Source organism: Pleurodeles waltl, chromosome 2_2 (genome assembly GCF_031143425.1).
Source record: "Pleurodeles waltl isolate 20211129_DDA chromosome 2_2, aPleWal1.hap1.20221129, whole genome shotgun sequence".
Classification (NCBI taxonomy): domain Eukaryota; kingdom Metazoa; phylum Chordata; class Amphibia; order Caudata; family Salamandridae; genus Pleurodeles; species Pleurodeles waltl.
Window position 1 is genome coordinate 1,023,198,240 of NC_090439.1, and position 24,120 is coordinate 1,023,222,359.

The 24,120-nt window shown below is 43.9% G+C and overlaps 1 protein-coding gene across 2 annotated transcripts in view; it reads left to right on the top strand.

The window, feature by feature from the left end:
• The window catches only part of EFR3A (EFR3 homolog A), a 1,082,041-nt gene that overhangs the window by 588,218 nt on the left and 469,703 nt on the right, over positions 1-24,120 (top strand). For both annotated transcript variants that reach the window (XM_069220764.1, XM_069220765.1), the window contains exon 8: positions 13,720-13,857. In XM_069220764.1, coding sequence (XP_069076865.1) covers positions 13,720-13,857 — 138 coding nt within the window. The remainder of the gene's footprint in view (positions 1-13,719; positions 13,858-24,120) is intronic.

Sequence of the window (24,120 nt, forward strand, 5' to 3'; positions counted from 1 at the left end):
AAAGGCACATTTGGGTGTATATATACAGGGTCTGTGACCCCCCAAAAATCAGACACTTCCGTCATTTGTCTCATGTCGAAGCTCTCAATCTAAAATGGAGACCGTATTCTCGCAAATTCTCTTGCTAGTTTTTGGAACTTGCACTTTCCTTCAGTGCAGTTGAGCGTTTTTTTTGGCTTTTCCAAGTGCCATTTGTCTGTCCTTTGCTTCAGGCTCTCCTCTCGGTTTACAAACGCAAACAGCGGTGTCCCTTTGCTTTAAAAGCCTTCTATAAAGGTCTCAATGTTTGCACTACTTTTGATCAATAGTGTCTCATGCGACGATCTAACAGTTTCACTAAAATGAAAAGAAGCCAAATGTGTTGGAGGCGGTTGTGTTGTACTACATATTCTAAATCATAATTAGAAATCAAAGTTTCGGAGTGATGGTACACAAATTGCAACATGTTTCGTCTCCCTTTCTAACTCTCGGATGAATTGCTTATCCTCCTTTATAGAGAAGGATTTGAGACTTTGCAGGACATTAATTTGCCCTGAGATTTATATTCACTCGGAGAGCAGAGATGTTCCTAGCTTAAACAAATCGTTATAGCTTGAGCTCCCTCAGCGTGACTCCAAAGCATTAAACTGTATTTTTCTCAAGAAAGCTACCCAGGCTGAGAGAATGCCTAAGGGGAAAAAAAGCCGAGCAGAAAACTGCAGGCGTGCTTCAGTGGCTTCCTGCTGCTGTGCCAGCCGTATTGACCACTAACTGGCACATGTGCCCCAGCAGAAGCTCTAATACAGAAACTCAGCAGTAAAGCTCTATGCAGTACTTGCTGACACCACCCTCGCCAGAATCATCAAGAAGGCCCCGTTCCTACTTTACCTTGAAGAACTCACTAAGAGGGCCCACACCTCACTCATCCTTTCTCTCAGTCAGCTTCATTCTGAACTTCCTTTCCATTGCACTCCACATGGCAAATAAAAGATTCGATCCCCTCTCGTCTATTTCCCTTTCTTTCCCCTTGTCCTCTCCAACTTTGTCCCCCTCTCAGTACTCTCATTACATCCCCTCCTTGTCACATTGTTCCGCCACTCTTTAATCCTTCTTTTGTTCATTTTCCTTCTCCTTTAAAAAATGTTCACTCTCTTCTTTCTGCTTCACTCGTCCTCCACTCATACTTTTACTTCAATCATAGCTATTTTCCATATTTATCCTTTGTATCTCTTCTCTAATAATTTTCTCCCTTCTTCCCTCGTTCCTCTTTTTCACCTTTTGTGCTCTCCACTCAACTCTCGCTCCACTGTCTCCTTTTCTTCTTGATTTGCCCTGTATTGATTTTTGTCTCTCTATCTAGTGTTACTCCATTCCACTCAATCAGTTACCCTCCTTTTTTCATCACTTCTATTCCCTCTGCTCGTCTGTTATGTTTTACTGTTCTCATTGTAACCTTGGTCTTTTCAGCTTATTTTCCCTGTCTTATTTTACCATTATCTTGCTCTCTCAGAATCCTCCTCTGTTCTCACCTTGCTTTCTGAGTGGCAGTTCGCCTTCCTTTTCTCACCCCTCTCTCTTTGCCGCCTGTCCCGTCTCTTCCGCCCCTTTTTTCACAATAGCTGAGGTTGATCTGAGTGCACTGTGGTTGTAAACAAAAAAGTGAAAAGGTTTGTAAGCCCCTAAGCCTTGCTCACCTCTTCCAGGAGTCCTCATGCCCCTTCATTGTCCATGATGGCAGCCTCACCCTCAATTGAGAGCACATCAACAAAGCACATTGTTGTGACAAATATTGCTGCTTAAAAGGAACTCAAGAACACATGCTTAATAGCTGCATTTTGCTGCCATTCAACTAATGTCCCTTGTGGACCTTTTCTTTTAGTTGAAATTCTGTCAATTATGACAATCATTTATTATCCATATAAAAAGTTATTATTATTCTGCATATCGCCTTCATTCACACGCAGTTGTAACACTGATACCCACTAGCAGTCCTCTAGGTTGTAAGTGAAGAATTAGTACTATGCATTTTTACTTTGCAACAGTATTAAGATGCACTAATGTAATAGGGCTTTTGAATTATAAGAGCACAGACAACATTTTATTGTAAACACAGTTTGCAGTGGTACAGGGCATGAACAAGTACTGAACGTGAAAGCATTCTCGAGGACCCATCAGCTCAGATCTGCGTGCCGTTACACCTGCAGGTGTGTGCCCACCAGCAATCATTGCCTCCTAAAGGTCCAAGCAATATCAGCTGGTTTTCATAGTTAAGGAAGCCGGCAGCTATGGGCTACCCACTACCCTTGATGACCAAAGAGTATAAGAGGACCAAAGAGTATAAGAGTAAGAGGAATAAAAGGTAAAAATAGTAACCGTAATGTCTCCTCCACTTGCCGCTCTCATAACAGAAGGCCAAGCCAGGTTCTCCCCTTCAGCAGAAGAACACAACTCATGTCACCCACATGCAGCACCAGTTAACTGATCTAGTTCAAAATCAGACTACACTACTTGGAGAAAAGCATAAAGAACAGATGTGCTTCCTGATTTTCTGTAGACCAGGGTCAAACAGCTACTTAGTCTCCTTATAACCTTCTTATGTACCTATATGTCACACTCTGCATCCTTTGGTATCTGTTAGAAATTGGGTTTCTGGTTGATTAGGGCATGAACCCTGGTCAAGCAGTAACCACAGTCCTGGACATGGTATGACACGTGCAAACTGTAAATTAACCTGTGCTCACCATCTGGTACCTTGGCACAGAGCAGTTAGGCTTAACTTAGAGGCAATGTGTGAAGTTGTTGTGCAACACTTTAAACAGTGAAAACACCACACAAAAAGATTGCACACCAGGTTAGTAAGATAGATCAAAATGTAAAACAACAAGATCAAAATGACAAAAATATAATAAGTAAAACTGGAGATATTGAATTTTAAAGATTTTAAGAAAAAAAGAGCCAAGAAGCATAAAGCTCCAACTGTGGATATCTGGTTGTGCTGGATCCGTACAAAGTCAAACGTTAAAGCTGATCTTGATGGAATGCAAGCTGCCTACAGGGACCCATTTACACCCACTGAACCAAAGTAGGTTGCAGAGCATTGCATGAATCCATGTTGCACAGCTGAGGCGATGCGTCTGTTCTAAGATGCAGTGAGGCTGCAGTGGGAGGTCCTTTTGCATCGATGTGAAGGATTCCATTGATGGGGCTTGCGATGCGAAGGCCGGTGTCGGAGATGTATTGCGCAGTCAAGATGATGTGCCGGTTGTGATGAGCGGTGAAGCTGGGATGCAAAATTTTGTCGTCAATGCTGCCATCAACAAGAGGTATGGGAGCTGCTCCGAGAAAAGCATTGGGCAGGGGTGGTTCTGAAGGTGATGCGTCAGTCCCAAGATGCGAGTTGCTGCAGTGATGCGAGTCTTTTGTGATGGGTCCAATCCACGCAGCAGCGGCGATGCATAAGTTCTCCTCAAAGTTGCGCCCCTCAGGCAAGGAGATGTGTTTGTTCTGTTCCGGGATAGATCGCTCTGCAGAAAGAATACATCTGTTCCACTGGAAAGCACCTTAAGCCCACTTCCAAGGGTCCTGGATTGGAGTGGCTTACCTGGCAGGGTAGACTTACAGATGGCAAAGTCCAGGTGTGAAGGCAGAGTGGTTGGAAGTCTTTGATGTCCCTGATACTTTACATCAGGAGGCCAGCCAACTAGTTATTTGAGTCACTCTGGGTCCTGGGTTCAAGCGCAATGGAGGTACAGTCCTTCTCACTCAGGCAACAAAGCAGCAGGTCAGCATAGCAAAGGAGTGCAGCCGATTGCAATCTAGCAGAGTAGCCGTCCTTCAGCAGCACAGTAGTCCTTCTTCCTGGCAAAGTATCTACAGGTCCAGAAGTGTACTGAAGTGGTGGTGTCTGAGGTCCGGTACTTGTACCCAGTGGTACCTTAGAAGTGGGGGTGACTTCAAAGACATGCCTTTGAAATGCCCAGATGTCCTCCCCTCCTGCTTTGGCTCCAGACTCACTACAGGGTGGTATGCAGCCCTTTGTATGGGGACAGGACACAGCGTATTCAGGTGTAAGTGAGGGTGGGTCCAGTTCCTTCATCTCTGCCCAGGATGGCCCATTAAGTCACACCTAAACTCCATTGTGTATGGCTGTTTAGGAGGAATACACGAAGCCCAACTGTAAACTTCCCACAATATGTGATCCAAGATAGACTGCAGGCACCACATGGCTAAAGAAAAACAATCTTGACTTTATAAAAGTGACATTTTCAGAATTGCAATTTAAAGTCTGACTTCACCAAAAGTTTGGATTTTAAATTGTGATTCAAGAGCCACCAGTATTGAAGGCTTTATCTCTTCCCAATTGGAAATTACACTTATAAAATCTATAAAGTAATCCCAGTGTTATCCTGTGGACATGTAACACTTCTAAAATACATGCCCGCCTTTTAAAGACATTGCACCCTGCCCTCTGTGTTGTCCAGGGCCTAACTTAGGACTGACGTATATGTATAAAAAGGGAAGGTTTGGGACAGGGCAATGTAAAACTGCACACAGGCTTAGTAGTGGTGGGTCTGAGCCATGGTTAGAGGACTACCTAAGAGGGTGACACAATCATTGCTGAAGGTCCAGTAGAAGCATTTAATTTAGGTGGCCGGGAACATGTAATACCACTCTTATAGGGACTTATCACTACATGAAATATGCCAATTGGGTGATGAACCAATGTTACCAAATGTAGGGGATGGAGCACAAGGACCTTAGCACTGGTTAGCTGTGGTAAAGTGCACTGAGTCCTAATACCATCAAAAACAAGGTCAGAAAACTTGAGGAGGTAGGCAAGAGGTTAGGGGGAAGACACACTAGGGGTGTCGGGGTCTAACAGTATCTTTTTGGCAAATTGTACACCTCATCCTTTTGACAAATATAACTCAGTTAAAGTCCTCATCCAGTGTTGGGAAGTTTAAAAGCCCGGTAGATTTCCTTCACTGAAGTGTGCACTGCTGTGTTGCCTGTTGTCATTTTTAAGAAAAAGTGATAGTGGGGACCAATTATCAAAAACACTATTGCCAAACCAGAGTATACCAATTATTCCAAGGCCACTAATAAAGTTATTATTTAAGCAAACAAATTCCTTGCAGAGATACCTCAGACAGTGAATAATCCACATTCTTGAATACCATCTGAGCCATCTGTATTTATATCAAGAAACATGGTGATATACAGTACCAACAATTAAATTACAAACACTTATTTATTGATAAATCAAACAAATATTTAGCATAACACAATTTAAAAAAAATGTGATCTTCCACTAGTATTTCTGTGTGGCTGAGTTCTTATTCTGATGCAGTGCTTATAGGAGTAATTAGTATTCTGGTTTGACAGTGGACTTTTTTATTAGTGGCCCCCACTATCACTTTTTTTCGCACTAATACATATTTATGGCCCAGTTTTAGTGGGGTAATGTTGGCATACCCCTAATTCTAAACACAGTCATTTTTAAAGGCAGCCCTGCCCTGCAGACTGGCTTTAAAAAGTAAAATGTGTGCATACTCGACTTTGGAAGTAAAGGTACTTCCAAAGTGATGATCTACCTTATTTGTACATATGTCTAAGGTCTCCCCTAGATGCCCCAGAAGTGGGATGCCATATAACTATAAACCGGGACATTATAAAATATGTTTTATGTACCTGAATGTTGGTGTATCTTCACATCATCATATCTTGATTTCAGTATATATTGGTGCCTACACATCCTGATATGTGCTATCTATTCTGTGCATCTCTCATCCCTATCCACCATGCCACATAATTCTACTTAACAAATACACTCCACACCTCAGAATTCCACCACACACAATTCCACGACTAGCAATTCCAATCCAACCCACATAACTCCACTCCAAAACACATAGGTAAAAGACATTGTCATTTACAACGACAATAGCTCTACCTTTCACAAATACGAGACTTTTTGTATTGCAAATGTTTGTTTATAAATTGGTGTGGGATTTTTATTGTGTGCTGTGTCTTACTTATTTACTGTATTGGTGTATTTAAATGCTTTACATACCTGTCTCCTAAGTTAAGCGTGCCTGTTTGTTGCCAGGCTACCAGGGTTTGATGTTTTGAGACCTTGACGGAGCCTAACATTGTCTAGGAGTATTATTGCTGGTGGTAGGTGCGTACCTACCTCTTCTAATAACCAGCCTTCCAGTAGTGCCTGTTGCAGTAAATTGTATAGGCCATTGGCCTTTACTGTATGTAGTATGCTTAGGAATGTGGAACTCCTAGGAGTGGGATTAGAATCTTGTGATGTCATGCTGTTGTGAGAGAGCTGAGGAGTGGAGCTGGCAGTTGGATCTTGGCTGGATGGGACCTCCTGTTTATTGGAATAAAACCTCTTTGTGAACTACGTGGTTTTCAACATCTTTATTTCATCTGGAAGGACTTCTTAAGATATCACACTGGCGACGAGCGTGGGATGTTTCAGCCCCCTTCTTCATCTAATTGGTTGGTTACCTGGAGGTCTCAACAAAGGACTGTGATTCAGAGTTGGACAAACAAGAAAAGGTGACTTTCGTTTTTTTTCCTCTAAAAAGAAAAGGTTTTTTTCGGTGTTCTCTTGTTCTCATTTTTCCCTGGAAACCCACTTTGTTGTTGTTTAAAGAGAGAACCACGCGCGCTAGCTCACCGCTGCGTTTTTTTTAACTAAAGAGCTGAGCGCGCGCGCAGCTCCATGCGTGCGCTTCGTTTCAGCTCTGCTCAGCTGTGTACGCGTTACCATGGAAACGGCACAGTTGCGGCTGCGCCTCAGTTCACGGTAACAATTGTTTCAACCCATAATCTTCGTGTTTCTTGGTGTTTATATACAAAGTAGCCAGTCAGCTGCACGGCAGCTCAAACACACAAGTTTTCGTGTCCGTTGTTTCAGGCAATTATCAGGAAAAATTGACCATCTGTTTATTTTACCAGCACGAAGACACCGTATGTCCCTGTCTAAAACAGACTGTGTGTGTAAAGGATTCAGAGACAAGAGTTTGTGGTTTGCAACACGTGATTATGCAGAATGTTACTGCGCCTTCGTTTTTTTGGGCTTTGCCAGGAGAACCTCCCATAAAATGGCAAAAGTGGAAGAAAGTTTTTGAGAGGTACGCAAAGGTATGCGGTGCATCTCTTAGCATTGAAAGGAAAACTGCATTATTATTACATTGTCTAGGGTCAGAGGATCAGGAAGTTTTTGACAGTCTTCCAGACATATTTGACGAGAACCTAAATGAGTATGAGACGTGCATAGAGAAGTTGGATAGACATTAGCTCCCAAAGGTTAGCACCATACTCGAGAGATACCACTTTGGCAGGAGAAACCAAGAAGAGTGTGAAACTGTGGAGAGTTATGTTACAGCTCTTAGGAAACTTGCATCATCGTGCAAATTTGGGCCGCTTCTGGATGAGAGAATCAGGGATCAGTTTATACTGGGCTGCAACATAGAGAAGGTCAGAGAGGAAATCTGGCAAAAGGATGATCCGACACTAGATGAAGTGGTAGTACTGGCAAAGAAGATTGAGCATTCTCTCAAATGTGTTGAGGCTATCAAGAAAGAGGAGAACAAATGTGATTCTGTACATCTCATCAAGAGTCATGGAGACAAACAGGATAACACTCTAAAACAAAGTTATAGGAAGGAACAGAGAAGCTTTCAAGGGAAGTGTTTTCATTGTGGCAAACAGGGCCACATGGCGAATGATAAGAGTTGCCCTGCCATTAGAGTAACATGCAACATATGCAAAAAGAAAGGCCCTTTTGCAAGCGTTTGCAGAACCAAAAGTAGGAAAGGAGGTATCCATGAAGTTAATGATGACTCAAATAGCGTGGATGGAGATGATGTTGAGTGCGGCCAAATTATTCTACAAGTCGGCAATGGAAGGCGAGGACCCATCGATGAAATCTTGGTAGATGGCGAAAGAACTAAGGTTCTTTTTGACTCGGGAGCAAAGATTACTATCATATCGAAAGAGTTCTACGTAGGAAAACTCTTAAACAAAGTCAAGTTATACAAACCTGATATTATTCCCCGTGCTTATGGTGGAAAACCTATCAAACTGTATGAGTACTTTAGAGGTTTACTGCAGTTCAAACACAAGTTCATCAATGCAAAGATATATGTTTCAAAAGAAGGGGATAGTATCCTGAGTTGGTTTCATCAGAAAGAACTTGAAGTGATACTTGATCCTAATAGTGTTCCTCCTGTGAAGATCAAAGATCAAAATGAGATAAATGAGATTAAGGAACATGATGAGTCTAGTGGCCAGCAAATTATAAAAGACTGTGGCTTTGTGGAGAAACTAAAATTGAAGGTTCCTCTCGTGTTTCAAAACAAATTAGGGTGTCTTCTGAACTATTCTCATCATATACAACTCAAGGAGGGAGCTAAGCCGGTGTGTAGTAAAGTTCGTGGTATACCGGTGGCCTTGCGAGAAGAAATGAAGGTAGAACTGGAAAGACTTCAGAAAGAAGGAATTATTGAGGAGATTGAAGGGACTGAATGGTTGGCACCAGTCGTTGCAGCCAGGAAGGCAAATGGCGGTCTATGCTTGTGTGTGGACTTAAGAGAACTAAACAAAAACGTGATAGTGGATAGATATCCCCAGCCGAACATTTCAGATATGTTGATGTTGTTACAAGGAGCAAAGGTTTTCTCCACCATAGACTTAACATCGGCGTATCATCAAATCAGACTAACTGAAGAATCTAAGAATCTTACTGCATTTGTAACGCCTTTTGGAACATTCAGATACACTAGGTTGCCATTCGGCCTGATTTCTGCAGCATCAGTCTTTCAAAGAATGTTGGAAAGAGTTTTGAAGGAATTTAAGGGTGTAAGAATATATCAAGATGACGTTTTGGTTTTTGGCAAAGATGATGCTGAACATGAAGAGAGAGTGTGTAGAGTTTTGATGAGGCTGGGAGAGTGTGGCCTAACCATAAAGATGGAGAAGTGCAAATTCCAGAGGGACTCCATTGAATATTTAGGTCACATGGTCACGGGAGAAGGTATATCACCAAAGAGAGAATTAGTAGACACCATTAAGAATTTACAGTCTCCTTCAAATAAGGTAGAGTTGATGAAGTTTATTGGAATGGCGGAGTACTATGGGAAGTTTATCAAAAATGTTGCAGACATTTGTGGGAATATGAGGAGGTTGTTACGAAAAGGTGTGGAATTTGTGTGGTGTGATGAGTGTGAGAGAGAATTCAGAAACATCAAGGAGAAGTTAGTTTATGCTCCCAAGCTTAAAAATTTCAACCCTAATCTCCCTTCAGTTCTAATTACTGACGCCAGTGCGAAAGGTCTTGGGGCTGTGCTTCAAAAAGGTAATCATAAGAGTGAGGAAGTGGTTTTGTTTTTGTCACGAGCTTTGAAAAATGCTGAGCTGAGTTACTCGGTTATAGAGAAAGAAGCATTGGCAGTGCATTGGGCCGTGAAGAAACTTAAAAACTTACTATGGGGCAGCAAATTTGAAGTCCGGACTGATCATAAACCACTTTGTGAAATATATAAGAGAAAAGGGGTTGATGTGATATCAAGCAGGATCACAAAGTGGGTGATATCGTTACAGGATTTTGACTTTGAAGTGAAATACATTCCTGGAGTGCAGAACATGGTTGCTGACACATTATCAAGGTTAGTGCAGTCGCAGGTAATTGTCAGGGAAGCGATGATGATTCAGACGGTGAAAAAGTGTGTGAAATAGGAGGGAGTAGTTTTGATGACAGTGACAATGTGGTGACAGAAGAGAGATGGAGGAGAGAATGCTCTTTGGATAGTACAGTAGTAGAAGTGCTTTCCTTGCTAGAGAAAGATTGGCGAAACAAGAATTTTGGTAGTGTAGAGACACAGAAGTTTTGGCATGTTAAGGGGGAGTTATCAAATAAGGACGGCCTACTGTTTAGGGGCACGAGGTTAGTTCCTCCTAACACGCTTAGACAGGAGCTTATTTCCCTTGCCCACTCGGGTCATCAAGGAATTTCCAAAACCAAAGGGCGTTTGCGATTGACATATTGGTGGCCAGGAATGGACAGTCAGGTGGAGAGAACTATTAGGGAGTGTTTGCAATGTGTAATGAGTGAGAAAACAGTCAAACCCAAGGTTCAACCCATGGAAATTAGGGAACGCCCCTCCCAACCCTGGGAAGAGGTTGCATTAGACATTCTGGGGCCCATTCGTGGTGGGGGTGTAGACGTTTATCTCCTCGTGCTGATAGATGTTTTTTCAAGGTGGCCAGAGATCAAATTTACCAGAGGTATTGAGACGAGGCATGTAATTGAGTTTCTGAAGGAGGTGTTTGGGAGAGAAGGGTTTCCAAAATTCATCCTCACCGATAATGGTGTACAGTTGGTGTCTAAAGAAATGGAACGGTTTTTAGCGGACTGTGCCATATGACACAAGAAATGTGCTCTTTACCATCCAGAAACCAATGGCATGGTAGAGCGTTTCAACAGGGTGTTGAAAGAAACTATTGTGTTAGCCAAAGACAATGGTATGGATTGGAAAAAAGAAGTAATCAAAAGGATTGAGGCTTACAGGGTTACCCCGCACTCCACCACGGGAAAAACGCCTTTTGAATTACTTCGAGCCAGACACCCAAATACCTTAGTAGCTCCCAGTTGGGTGAACGACATGGAGTCGAGGTCAGGAATGATTGTGTCAGATGACAACTGGAGAGAGTGTGAACGGAAGAAAGTAGAAGCTAGAAAGAGATATTTTGATTCAAAGAAATCAGCACGAGTAACCGATGTTAAAGTAGGAGATTGGGTACTTATTCGTGGCCCGGTCAACAAAGGCAGAGGTACACATAAATCTAAGCCCGTAAGGGTGGTGAAGTTATTTAAGAATGCTGTAAGAACAGAAGACTCTAAGATGTGGAATCTCAATAGAGTGGTGGTTCTCAAAAGTAAAATGTTCAATTAGTTCTGCTTTTTTTAATTTTTTTATTTTTTTATTTTCCATTGTGGTTGTTGCTTTCCTTTTAACCTCTTTGTTTTGTTGTTGGTTAAAGGGGGAGGTGTGTAGTATGCTTAGGAATGTGGAACTCCTAGGAGTGGGATTAGAATCTTGTGATGTCATGCTGTTGTGAGAGAGCTGAGGAGTGGAGCTGGCAGTTGGATCTTGGCTGGATGGGACCTCCTGTTTATTGGAATAAAACCTCTTTGTGAACTACGTGCTTTTCAACATCTTTATTTCATCTGGAAGGACTTCTTAAGATATCACACTGTATCATAACACCAGTATACAAACAAGTATTGCCTGAGCCAATAAGTCTGGTATTGCCAGCTTTCCTATCATTCTTTGTGTTTAGCTGAAGACTGCATGGCACATGGATTATCCTTGATTTATGGCGATGCTATTGTTTAGCTCTGGGATTGCTTGATGTATCATATCAGTTTCCTGAATCATCAAACATGCATTTTTCCCTTTTAATGCAAGAAAATGTGCAATTACTGAATTTTTCTGCTAAGAAACCTCAGGGGTAGCATCTCCATAACAGCAAATATACAGCACATGATACAGCTGAGATTATTCTCTAAGACTGTGCTGGGAGAGTTTGGACTTGCTAACAGTTTTGGGTATTGGTTATTTGCAGCCTGCTGTCCAAAATATGTAAGTAGATTTTGAGCAATTCATTGATATGCAAAAGCTGGTAATTTGTTGGAAAGGATGGCACCCTTTTCCACCTGGATGCATTTGGTGGAAAATATCTTTGCAGCTCATTCATGATAATTTTGCACCATGTAGAAAATATCATTCTTATGACTCATAATCACCTCATTTATATTACCATCCAGCAACCTACTCATGCAGCCGCCCATCCATTAATTATTCATGCATTTGATGACACTTTCCTTCATCTGTGTACTCACTCATCCATTCTAGATTTTGCCTATTCTCCCATTAAGCAAGCCATGCACACAAACACTGATGGTCAGTCAATGAAGGGGCGTTTTCACTTACAAAATAGCCAGACCGATTGGCTTTGTCAATGCTTTTTAGTATGGGGTTCCTTATTTGGTATTATATGCTTTGCTCTATATTCTTTCTTCTTATTAAAACCAATTATGTTTGTTGGATTGAAAAGAATGGTTTCCCTAAAATTTAGATTTACACATTGGTGTTGTAGTGATCCAGTCGTTCCCAAACTGGGAGCCACGTCTCCCTGGTGCGCCATCAAAACTAGCCAGGGGCGCGGCACACAGTTTGGGAACCACTGAGCTATTTCCAGTTCGGACACAACAAAACTACAGCCAGTGGTTCCCAAACTGTGTGTGGCGCCCCTGGCTAGTTTTGATGTCTCACCAGGGAGCCGCGGCTCCCAGTTTGGGAACCAATGCCGGCCTCTGTTCATTCATTTCATTTTTATTTTTCAACAGGTGTGAGTGACCTGCTTGAGTACACCTCATCCCTAAGTTACCATCAGGGTGACTCAACTGGTTCCCCAAGCAGCTTACATGACTGTTAAAATGGCAGCAGGCTTCAGACTTTATACCTTTCTTATATTTATTTTCCATGGGTACAGGCGTTTGGATCAGTTTCCGTAACAGCCGTCTGTAGAGGCAAATCCCTTCTTTCTGTGCAAATCCGATGTGTGTGTTTGAGAATAAATGAGAGAGGTGAGGCTCTCACCAGTCCTTTAAAGAGTCCTTTCTCCTGACTTCATCCTCATAGAAACCCTTTTGTTCTCAACTGCATTAGGCTGAAACATTTTGGTTTGGCTGTTGCAGAAATTTAGTATGTTGTGTATTTAGAATTCCATTTTTATTTGGTAAATTGTCTCCCATTCCTATTTTTTCTTGAGGGTTGTATATGGGTAGCTAATAGAGGGGATTTGTATAGTGAGTGGCATAAATAATCTGTCGGGAAGGTAGGTGACTTGCAAAGGAACTGAGTGAACTGGTGAATGCTGACAGAGTAGGAACACACAAAAAGATATCTTACATTTGTGAAACAATTGGTTTGTACAGGGACTCGAGGAAGCAGGACAGAGAAACTACAGGTGGCAAATGGGTGAATTTCAGGACATTACTATATCTTTAATTTATAAGGAATACAACTTGAGAGGCTTGCCAGTGACACTGGATGCCTAATAAATAAAATCATCAATAAATGAACAAGAGGCAATAACCATTAAAATGTTTACACCAGTGATTTCAATCAGGTTCGTTTAGAACGAGAAGGCAGTCAGTGACCAGGAACACCCAACCTCTGGAAAAATACTAACACTTCGGGACAGAAGGGGGTTACTGATCCTTCACCGTGGGTTTGTACAACCTTCCACTCGATGGACTTCTGTTCCTCCTTAACTGAACATAGAAATTACCTCTCGAGTCCGTGCGTACCTGCCAGACCCAAACTGAAGACCACCAAACGTCTCCATGTGATTAATGGAGAGAAGAACATCTGGGCAACCACATAATCATTCCCGTTTTCTAATAACCAACTCTGATTGTCGTCTGTGTTCAGTTAGTTGTTCTTTGTTGCATAAGCTGTATTTTGTCGTGCCAGTTCACTAGATCAGTGTGGAAAATATACATGGTACACCTCAGTACGCCTCCATCAGTAAGTACAACATTGGTGCGGTTTTGCAGGGCAATAGCATCTTGGGCCGTGAGGTGCAATTGGGAGCTTGTATTTTTCAGTGGTATAAAGGCAAGGCTCTCATCTCTCCTACTTTCTCTTGCAGTCGCATATGTCCTCCATCATCTCCAACAGCTGGAGACAAGGAGGAGAATCCCGCGGTGTTGGCTGAAAATTGCTTCAGGGAATTGCTGGGCCGCGCAGCGTACGGGAACATGAACAATGCTGTCAGGCCCGTTTTTGCGTAAGTACATCGTATTTATTTATCTTAAAAATGACAGGTAGTGTCTGTCAGAAGTAGCAACACCGTTGTTGAAAACGAGCAGGTGGTTTATTTTCCAAAGATTGTTGTGTTTTAGAGGTTTTTGTTTACTGTTCTTTATTGAGTAAGAAGCACTCTTGCAAGTAGTTAGTCAAAAGCATTGTTATAAGGAATAACCAACCTCACAATACCTATCAAACGAAGTCACTATAACGTTGTTTGATTTTTATTTAATTATATATACATACACAAACGTATTCATTTATTACACTTATTTCGAGGGACGGCGTTCGCGATCCCGTTGTTAAAGTTCAACTATGGTTCCCTTTGTAAAAGCCCATTTTGATCTCCAACAACGTGGCCATCACTTGATGAATCTAAGCTAAACGTTGCAGATGTGTGTTCCTTACTGACATTAGTTGAATGATCAGTGGGAGCAAATAAGAAGAGAGATTCCAGAAGTATAATTTTGCATCTGCTCCCTAGGGTGTTTTCCCAGCGAAAAATGAATTCCAAAACACTTGAACAAAAGTGCCACACATTTAGTAAGCACGTAGCTCTTGACTTCATTTGGTGCCTTTCTGATTGCCTAGCATTTTTATTCAAAAAAAGTAAAAGGGACAGTCCAGGGAGATTAGTCATTTGTTGATGTGAGTCAGAAAAATGTATCACTCTGATTTTTTCTCAAATGTATATCTGTTCATCACCTTTACATGTAATGATTGTGCACGGCAGTAACTCCGTTTAGGGACCCTAAAACGCTTCACTCCTATTTTAAAACAACAACTTGTTATGAAATGTTTATCAAACTGATCAAGATCAATGTATGGTGGCTGTCATAATTATTTTAATCAGCAGAGAAATGACCTACGCTGCCCCCCACATTTAGATGCCTATTCGGTGTAAACAAATACTTGTTATTGAATTGTTGGCAGTATGGTTCGGATGCTTTGCGTACTGTCCGCATTGATGTACAGCTCACTGGGTGTCCATTTGAACAGTCTGAGCTGGCCAGGATCCCAGACTTCTTATGCGGCTCATATGGCTTGAGGTGCTCTTGATATTTCTTATTCCCTGGAGGGATTGATGATGATTACTGCCAGGAACCATTCTGTCTAGGGCCGCTGATTCTTAGGGCCAGATGTAGAAAGCTTTTCGCATGGTGCAAACTGCGAAAATCGCAGTTTGCGCCATGCAAAAAGCCTTTTGCGATGTAATGCACAGTGAATGCGACTCGCAAATAGGAAGGGGTGTTCCCTTCCTATTTGCGACTCGTACTGCGATGCTAAATTGCTTTGTGACCGTGAACGCTGTCCCAAAGCAATTCGCAGTTACCACCAGTGTAACACTGGTGGTAACCCGTTTGCAAAAGCTTCCCTTTTGTGAATGTTGGCCAAAATGTTTTTTCAGAGCAGGCAGTGGTCCAATGGACCACTGCCTACTCTGAAAAATCGAAACCAAATGGTTTCGGTATTTTTTTTATTTTGCAACTCGTTTTCCTTTAAGGAAAACGGGCTGCAAAATAAAAATAAAACAGCTTTATTTAAAAAGAAGTCACAGACATGGAGGTCTGTTGTCTTCAGCAGGCCACTATCCCTGTGAGTGCAAGGACTCGCTATGGGGTCGCAAAATGCGACCCACCTCATTAATATTAATAAGGTGGGTCTTTGCGACCCCATAGAGAATCGCAGACGGTGTCTGAGACACCGTTCTCCATCCGAATTTGCGATTCGGAAATTCTGAACTTGCTACATGTGGCCCTTAGTTCTGCTTGGGGCTTACAAGCTCCTTATTGCTCAGATTCATTGATGATAATTACTGCTTGGCCAGATTTATGATTGGGATCATTGAAACTTTTCATTTGTTGGGGCCGTTGATGTTTATTACTGCTTGGTCCTCAGGTTCATTGCTGTGTGGAGGCAATGGAGACATATTCCTGCTTGGCGGCATTAGTGTAGATTATTCATTGTGGCCATTGAGGATTATCAATGCTTTTAGGGTCATTAAGATTGGTCACTGTCTGCACATGTGCAAGACTCTATGATCCGTTGCTGGGTGCTTTCTTAACCACTTCGCTGCCAGGCCTTTTCCCCCTCCTGTGCCAGGCCTTTTTTTGCCTATTTGGGGCAGTTCGCGCTTAGGCCCGCATAACTTTTTGTCCACATAAGCTAACCAAGCCAAATTTGCGTCCTTTTTTTCCAACATCCTAGGGATTCTGGAGGTACCCAGACTTTGTGGGTTCCCCTGAAAGAGGCCAAGAAATTGGCCAAAATACAGGGAAAATTTTGTTTTTTTCAAAAAAATTGGAAAAAGTGGCTGCAGAAGAAGGCTTGTGGTTTTTCCCCTGAAAATGGCATCAACAAAGGGTTTGCGGTGCTAAACTCAGCAGCTTCCCAGCTTTCAGGAACAGGCAGACTTGAATCCGAAAACCCAATTTCTCAACACAATTTTGGCATTTTACTGGGGCATACCCCATTTGTGCAATTTTTTGTGCTTTCAGCCTCCTTCCAGTCAGTGACAGGAATGATCATGAAACCAATGCTGGATCCCAGAAACCTAAACATTTCTGAAAAGTAGACAAAATTCTGAATTCAGCAAGGGGTCATTTGTGTAGATCCTACAAGGGTTTCCTACAGAAAATAACAGCTGAAAAAGAAAAATATTGAAATTGAGGTGAAAAAAACATCAATTTTTCTCTACTTTTTACTCTGTAACTTTTCCCTGCAATGTCAGATTATCGAAAGCAATATACCGTTACGTCTGCTGGACTCCTCTGGTTGCGGGGATATATAGGGTTTGTAGGTTCATCAAGAACCCGAGGAACCCAGAGCCAATAAATGAGCTGCACCCTGCAGTGCGTTTTCATTCTATACCGGGTATACAGTAATTCATTTGCTGAAATATAAGGAGTAAAAAATAGCTATCAAGAAAACCTTTGCATTTCCAAAAAGGGCACAAGATAAGGTGTTGAGGAGCAGTGGTTATTTGCACATCTCTGAATTCCGGGGTGACCATAGTAGCACGTGAATTACATGGAATTTCTCAAATAGATGTCTTTTTTACACACACCCCTATATTTGGAAGGAATAAATGTAGAGAAAGACAAGGGGCAATAACACTTGTTTTGCTATTCTATGTTCCCCCAAGTCTCCCGATAAAAATTATACCTCACTTGTTTGGGTAGGCCTAGCGCCCGCGACAGGATATGCCCCAAAACACAACGTGGACACATCACAGAAAACAGAGCTGTTTTTAGCAAAGTGACTACCTGTAGATTTTGGCCTCTAGCTCAGCCGCCACCTAGGGAAACCTACCAAACCTGTGCATTTCTGAAAACTAGAGACCTAGGGGAATCCAAGGAGGGGTGACTTGTGTGGCTCGGACCAGGTTCGGTTACCCAGAATCCTTTGCAAACCTCAAAATTTGGCTAAAAAAACACATGTTCCTCACATTTCTGTGGCAGAAAGTTCTGGAATCTGAGAGGAGCCACAAATTTCCTTCCACCCAGCGTTCCCCCACGTCTCCCGATAAAAATGATACCTCACTTGTGTGGGTAGGCCTAGCGCCCGCGACAGGATATGCCCCAAAACACAACGTGGACATATCACAGAAAACAGAGCTGTTTTTAGCAAAGTGTCTACCTGTAGATTTTGGCCTCTAGCTCAGCCGCCACCTAGGGAAATCTACCAAACCTATGCATTTCTGAAAACTAGAGACCTAGGGGAATCCAAGGAGGGGTGACTTGTGTGGCTCGGACCAGGTTCTGTTACCCAGAATCCTTTGCAAACCTCAAAATTTGGCTAAAAAAACACATGTTCCTCACATTTCTGTGGCAGAAAGTTCTGGAATCTGAGAGGAGCCACAAATTTCCTTCCACCCAGCGTTCCCCCACGTCTCCCGATAAAAATGATACCTCACTTGTGTGGGTAGGCCTAGCGCCCGCGACAGGATATGCCCCAAAACACAACGTGGACATATCACAGAAAACAGAGCTGTTTTTAGCAAAGTGACTACCTGTAGATTTTGGCCTCTAGCTCAGCCGCCACCTAGGGAAACCTACCAAACCTGTGCATTTCTGAAAACTAGAGACCTAGGGGAATCCAAGGAGGGGTGACTTGCGGGGCTCGGACCAGGTTCTGTTACCCAGAATCCTTTGCAAACCTCAAAATTTGGCTAAAAAAACACATGTCCCTCACATTTCTGTGGCAGAAAGTTCTGGAATCTGAGAGGAGCTACAAATTTCCTTCCACCCAGCGTTCCCCCAAGTCTCCCGATAAAAATGATACCTCACTTGCGTGGGTAGGCCTAGCGCCGGCGACAGGAAACACCCCAAAGCGCAACGTGGACACATCCTACATTTTGGAAAAAAACAGAGGTGTTTTTTGCGAAGTGCCTACCTGTAGATTTTGGCCTCTAGCTCAGCCGGCACCTAGGGAAACCTACCAAACCTGTGCATTTCTGAAAACTAGAGACCTAGGGGAATCCAAGGAGGGGTGACTTGCGGGGCTCGGACCAGGTTCTGTTACCCAGAATCCTTTGCAAACCTCAAAATTTGGCTAAAAATACACATGTTACTCACATTTCTGTGGCAGAAAGTTCTGGAATCTGAGAGGAGCCACAAATTTCCTTCTACCCAGCGTTCCCCCAAGTCTCCCGATAAAAATGATACATCACTTGTGTGGGTAGGACTAGCGCCCACGAAAGGAAAGGGCCCAAAACACAACGTGGACACATCACATTTTTTTATAAAAAGCAGTGCCTACCTGTGGATTTTGGCCTGTAGCTCAGCAGACACCTGAGGAAACCTAGCAAACCAGTGCATTTTTGAAAACTAGAAACCCAGGGGAATCCAAGATGGGGTGACTTGCGGGGCTCTGACCAGGTTATGTTACCCAGAATCCTTTGCAAACATCAAAATTTGGCCCAAAAAACACTTTTTCCTCTCATTTCGGTGACAGAAAGTTCTGGAATCTGAGAGGAGCCACAAATTTCCTTCCACCCAGCGTTCCCCTAAGTCTCTCGATAAAAATGGTGCATCACTTCTGTGGGTAGGCCTAGCGCCCACAAAAGGAAATGGCCCAAAACACAACGTGGACACAACATATTTTTTCACAGAAAACAGAGGTGTTTTTTGCAAGGTGCCTACCTGTGGTGTTTGGCCTGTAGCTCAGCTGGCCCCGGGGGGGGGGGGGGGGGGGGGGGCAGAAATGGCCTAAAATAAATTTGCCCCCCCAACACCCCCCCCCCCCCCCCCCCGGGAGCGACCCTTGCCTACGGGGTCGCTCCCCCTGCGTGACATTGGCGCCAAAAAACAAATCCCCGGTGCCTAGTGGTTTCTGCCCCCTTGGGGGCAGATTGACCTAAAATTGGCCAATCTGCCCCCAGGGGGGCAGAAATGGTCTAAATACAATTTGCCCCCCCAGGGGAGCGACCCTTGCCTGATGGGTCGCTCTCCATCTCTAAAAAAAGAAACAAAAAAAAAAAAAACACACAAAAAAAAAATTGCCCTGGCGCCTAGAGTGTTCTGGCCCCCCCCCCCCCCGGGGGGCAGTTCGGCCTAATAATAGGCCGATCTGTCCCCCGGGGGGGCAGAAATGGCCTAAAATAAATTTGCCCCCCCAACCCCCACCCCCTGCCCCCCGGGAGTGACCCTTGCCTACGGGGTCGCTCCCCCTGCGTGACATTGGCGCCAAAAAACAAATCCCCGGTGCCTAGTGGTTTCTGCCCCCTTGGGGGCAGATTGACCTAAAATTGGCCAATCTGCCCCCAGGGGGGCAGAAATGGTCTAAATACAATTTACCCCCCAGGGGAGCGACCCTTGCCTGATGGGTCGCTCCCCATCTCTAAAAAAAAAAGAAAGAACAAAAAAAAAAAACACAAAAAAAAAATTTGCCCTGGCGCCTAGAGGTTTCTTCCCCCCCTGGGGGCAGATCGGCCTAATAATAGGCCGATCTGCCCCCAGGGGGGGCAGAAATGGCCTAAAATAAATTGCCCTCCCCCCCAGGGAGCGACCCTTGCCTAAGGGGTCGCTCCCTTTGCGTGAAATTCACGCAAAGAAAAAACTCCCTGGTGTCTAGTGGTTTCTACCCCCCTTGGGGGCAGATTGGCCTCATCAAAATAGGCCAATCTGCCCCCAAGGGAGGCAGAAATGGCCAAAATATAATTTTCCCCCAAGGGGAGCGACCCTTGCCTAAGGGGTCGCTCCCCACCAAAAAAAAAAAAAATGAAACAAAAAATAAAATAAATGGTCCCTGGTGCCTAGAGGTTTCTGCCCCCCCTGGGGGCAGATCGGCCTAATAGTAGGCCGATCTGCCCCCAGGGGGGGCAGAAAGGCCTTCCCGAAAATATGCCCCCCCCTGGGAGCGACCCTTGCCCAAGGGGGGTCGCTCCCTTTTGTCAATAACAATAATAAAAAAAAAAAATCCCTGGTGTCTAGTGGTTTCTACCCCCCTTGGGGGCAGATTGGCCTCATCAAAATAGGCCAATCTGCCCCCAAGGGGGGCAGAAATGGCCAAAATATAATTTTCCCCCAAGGGGAGCGACCCTTGCCTAAGGGGTCGCTCCCCACCTCAATAAAAAAAAATGAAACAAAAAAAAAAAATGGTCCCTGGTGCCTAGAGGTTTCTGCCCCCCCCTGGGGGCAGAAAAGGCCTTTTCAAAAAAATGCCCCCCCTGGGAGCGACCCTTGCCCAAGGGGTCGCTCCCTTTTGTCAATTTCAAAGAAAAAAAAAAAAATCCCTGGTGTCTAGTGGGGTTTCAAAAGCCGGATTGCAAGCAATCCGGCTTTTGAAACCCTCGGAGGGACTTCAAAGGGAAGGAAATACTTTTCCTTCCCTTTGAAGCCCCTCCGGGCCTCCCAAGTGATTGAAAAAGAAATGCTTTTGCATTTCTTTTTCAATCGCGCTGGAAGCAGAGCTTCCAGCGCAACGAGGGAGGCCCCTGTGACACATCAGCGCGCGCGCGCGCTGACGTCACAGGGGGGGGTGGGGGGGTCGGGGGTGGAAGGGGAAGGGGAAGGGATTCCCCGGTCAGCCCTGACCTAGGGGGGTGGGGGGGCGGCCCTCGTGAGGAGCGCTAGCGCTTCTCCCGAGGGAAGCATTCAGGACGTAATGGTTACGTCCATGGCGCCACACGGGCGCTGCCATGGACGTAACCATTACGTCCGTGGAGGGGAAGGGGTTAAAATGGGATAGTGTTAACATATAAAGATATTGACATTATTACTTCTGATTTGCTGTAGTTGATACATGTGATCATGCTATGATAAATCTGAAGTTTATCTAATTTGTGATGCAAGAATTGTATATAAAAAGCCATTGATTCTGGGGTTGAGTGAGATTTTTCTGAGCTTTTCCTGAAGACTTTCTTGTTCTATTGGGGATGCTGTCCGACCCGTTTTCTGATATTTTTTTTGTTTGACAGTTAGGGCTTATAAAGATTTCAGAATTTTTGACTACTGTGTGTAGTAGCATCCACGCCTTAATGGCATTTATTCTGTACCACTTGATTTTGAGATGTTTGTAATGAATCCTTTTAACATAACCTTCTGATCTAGAACTCAGTTATTGAGTGTTCTGAGTTGCTTATTTTGATACACTGCTAAAGCAGATTCTGGGGAGGGTGCCATTTTGTGCAATTAGTCTCTGTGGTAGAACCATATGAAGTAAAACTTTTTTATTTTATTTTTTATTTTGTTTGTGTAAAATATTGCAATATTATTTTTGCTCCCACAGATCATTAGCATAGCATGTTTGTGACGAGGTTGCTTTGTAAGGGGGCCCTAAAGGGTTTTCTCGTTCTCAAATGCCCATTCCAAGAGAGTAGTGGGTTTTTCCCGGTTCTCCAGGAGTTTCTCGAGCTCTCTGACTTGCAGTGCATTCCTTAATGATTTAGAAGGCAAGTATGAATAGGCTAAACTGACTTTATGCATGATGTATTTTTGAAGTACGTGGAAGATTGAGTCTGTGAAAGGGATTGCTATGCACTTTTTCAGATGTTTGGTAATGCAGTTGTGATCATTGCTTCAGGTGGTGGATTAATCACTGTACTGTTGATGTCATATTTGTCACTTAATTTGTTCATTATTGGTTGGCTTGATTATCATATTCATCAAAATCAAAGAACGTGAGCTATTGTGGTTTTATTTATCTGCATAAGGTAGTGTGTAGTGTGAGGTGCTGCATGCACTTGGGTTTCCAAAGCTAATGCGTTTTCATTTCTATGATTCTGTCTAATCGAGGCTGGTGTATCTTTGCTCCTAAGTGCACAGGCGTAAGAATATTAACCAGGGTGGTTTTCTGCTGGTTGGGTGTCTGCATAGCGTGAATTGTGGTCTTGAAGGGTACTGTTTCCACTTTTCTCCTAATAATTGTGAGATTTGACTTGTCTTATAGTGGCTTATTGATTATGTTCCTTTTTAGGGTAAGCACGCAGGGTTTATTTAGTTTAAATTACTTTAGAAAGGATTTGCTATTGTTTTCCACATTGACAGAGAGGTCACACTGTCATTGTTTAGTACGCCAGGGAACTGTGCTGGGATTGGTGAGACATTATCATAAAGCTGTGCTGTCATTTGTGGGTTGCTAACAGAGCCATACTGTGATAGGTTGACCTTTGACAGAGACGCCCTGGGATTGGTGGTGGTTCCCTAGTTAATTTATTGTGATTTTCAGACGGTTTTAAGCGAAAACAATGGGCAATGTTTTGAAAAAGCCTAAGGTTTCTGTTGTACCTGCTATTGAGGGTCAGAAAATGCCTTCTGAGGAAGTGCCTGCATATGAAATGATGATGGAATTAGGATTCTTTCTTGTATCTGGATTTCTGAATAGGATGAATACACTGCCTCTGATAAAGTCTTACAGTTGCCTTTAGAGGTTACCTTTAACTTTAGAAAGCTGGATTTCCTCAAACAAACCATCAAATCAGGATTTATAAAGTGCAACTACCCACCTGTAAGGGTCTCAAGGTGCTGAGGGTGTTTGTCCTCGCTTCAGTTGAAGAGCCAGGTTTTAAGGTCCTTCCTGAATTGCGGTAGCGATGGTGACTGCTTAGGGTGCAGGGACAGCTCTTTCCATGAGCTAAGCGAAGGATCTTCCTCCAGCTGAGGTCTTCCATATGCGAGGTACAGTGGCTAGTGCCTGTTGAGCGGAGAGGTCTGGTGAGGGAGTAGAAGGTGATGCAGTGGTTGAGTTAGGTGTGTCCTAGTTTGTGGAGGGCCTTGAATACATGGATGAAGAGTTTGAAGTTCTTTCTCAACAGGGAGCCAGTGGAGGTCTCGTAGGTGATTGGAGATGTATTTGCGACGGGGTGAGTCTAGTAGAGGTGTTTTGGATGTGCTGTGGTTTCTTCAGGTTCTTCTGGGTGGTGCCAGCAGGGAGGGTGTTACCATAGTAGAGTCTGCTGGTAACCAGGGCATGGGTTACGGTTCTGCTGCCATCCTTTGGGCTCCATTTGTAGATCTTACAGAGAAGTTAGAGTGTGTGAAAACTGGAGAATGTGATGAGTTGACTTGGCGGGTCATGGTGAGCGATGAATCCAGGGTAAAACCGAAGTTGCATGCGTGGTTTGTTTGGGTGGGGAGGTGCCTAGGGTGGCTGGCCACCAGGAGTTGTCCCAGTGCTCATGTGGAGGGTCCCAGGATGAGGACCTTGGTCTTGTCAGAGTTGAGCTTGAGGCATCTGTGCTTCATCCAGGCGGCAACAACTTCCATTCTGTTGTGGAAATTCTTCTTGGTAGTTGTATGATTTACAGTCACTGAGATGATCAGCTGGGTGTTGTTGGCGTAGGAGATGATATTCAGCCTGTGGTTCCTGACGATGGATGCGAGCGGGCCATGTAGATGTTGAAGAGTGTGGGGCTCGGGGAAGAGCCCTGTGGAACTCTGCAGCTGATTCCCGTAGGTTCTGACAGTTAAGGCTGGAGTCTGACTCTCTATGTTCTGCCCGACAGGAAGGAGCGTATTCATTTTGTAGGGCCTTTCCGCCGATGCCGGCTGCATCGAGTCTGGATCAGAGAATGTAGTGCAAAACCGTATCAAAGACGGCCGATAGGTCCAGGAGGATGAGGGCTGCTGTATGGCCTTGGCGTCATCTGTGATGGCGAGGTGGGCACTCTCTGTGCTGTGGTTGCTCCTGAAACCAGATTGGGAGATGTCCAGGATATTGTTGTCCTCGATTTGCTTACGCAGCTGTGTGTTGATGGTCATTTTGATGACCTCGGCTGGGAAAGGCAGCAGAGAGATGGGGC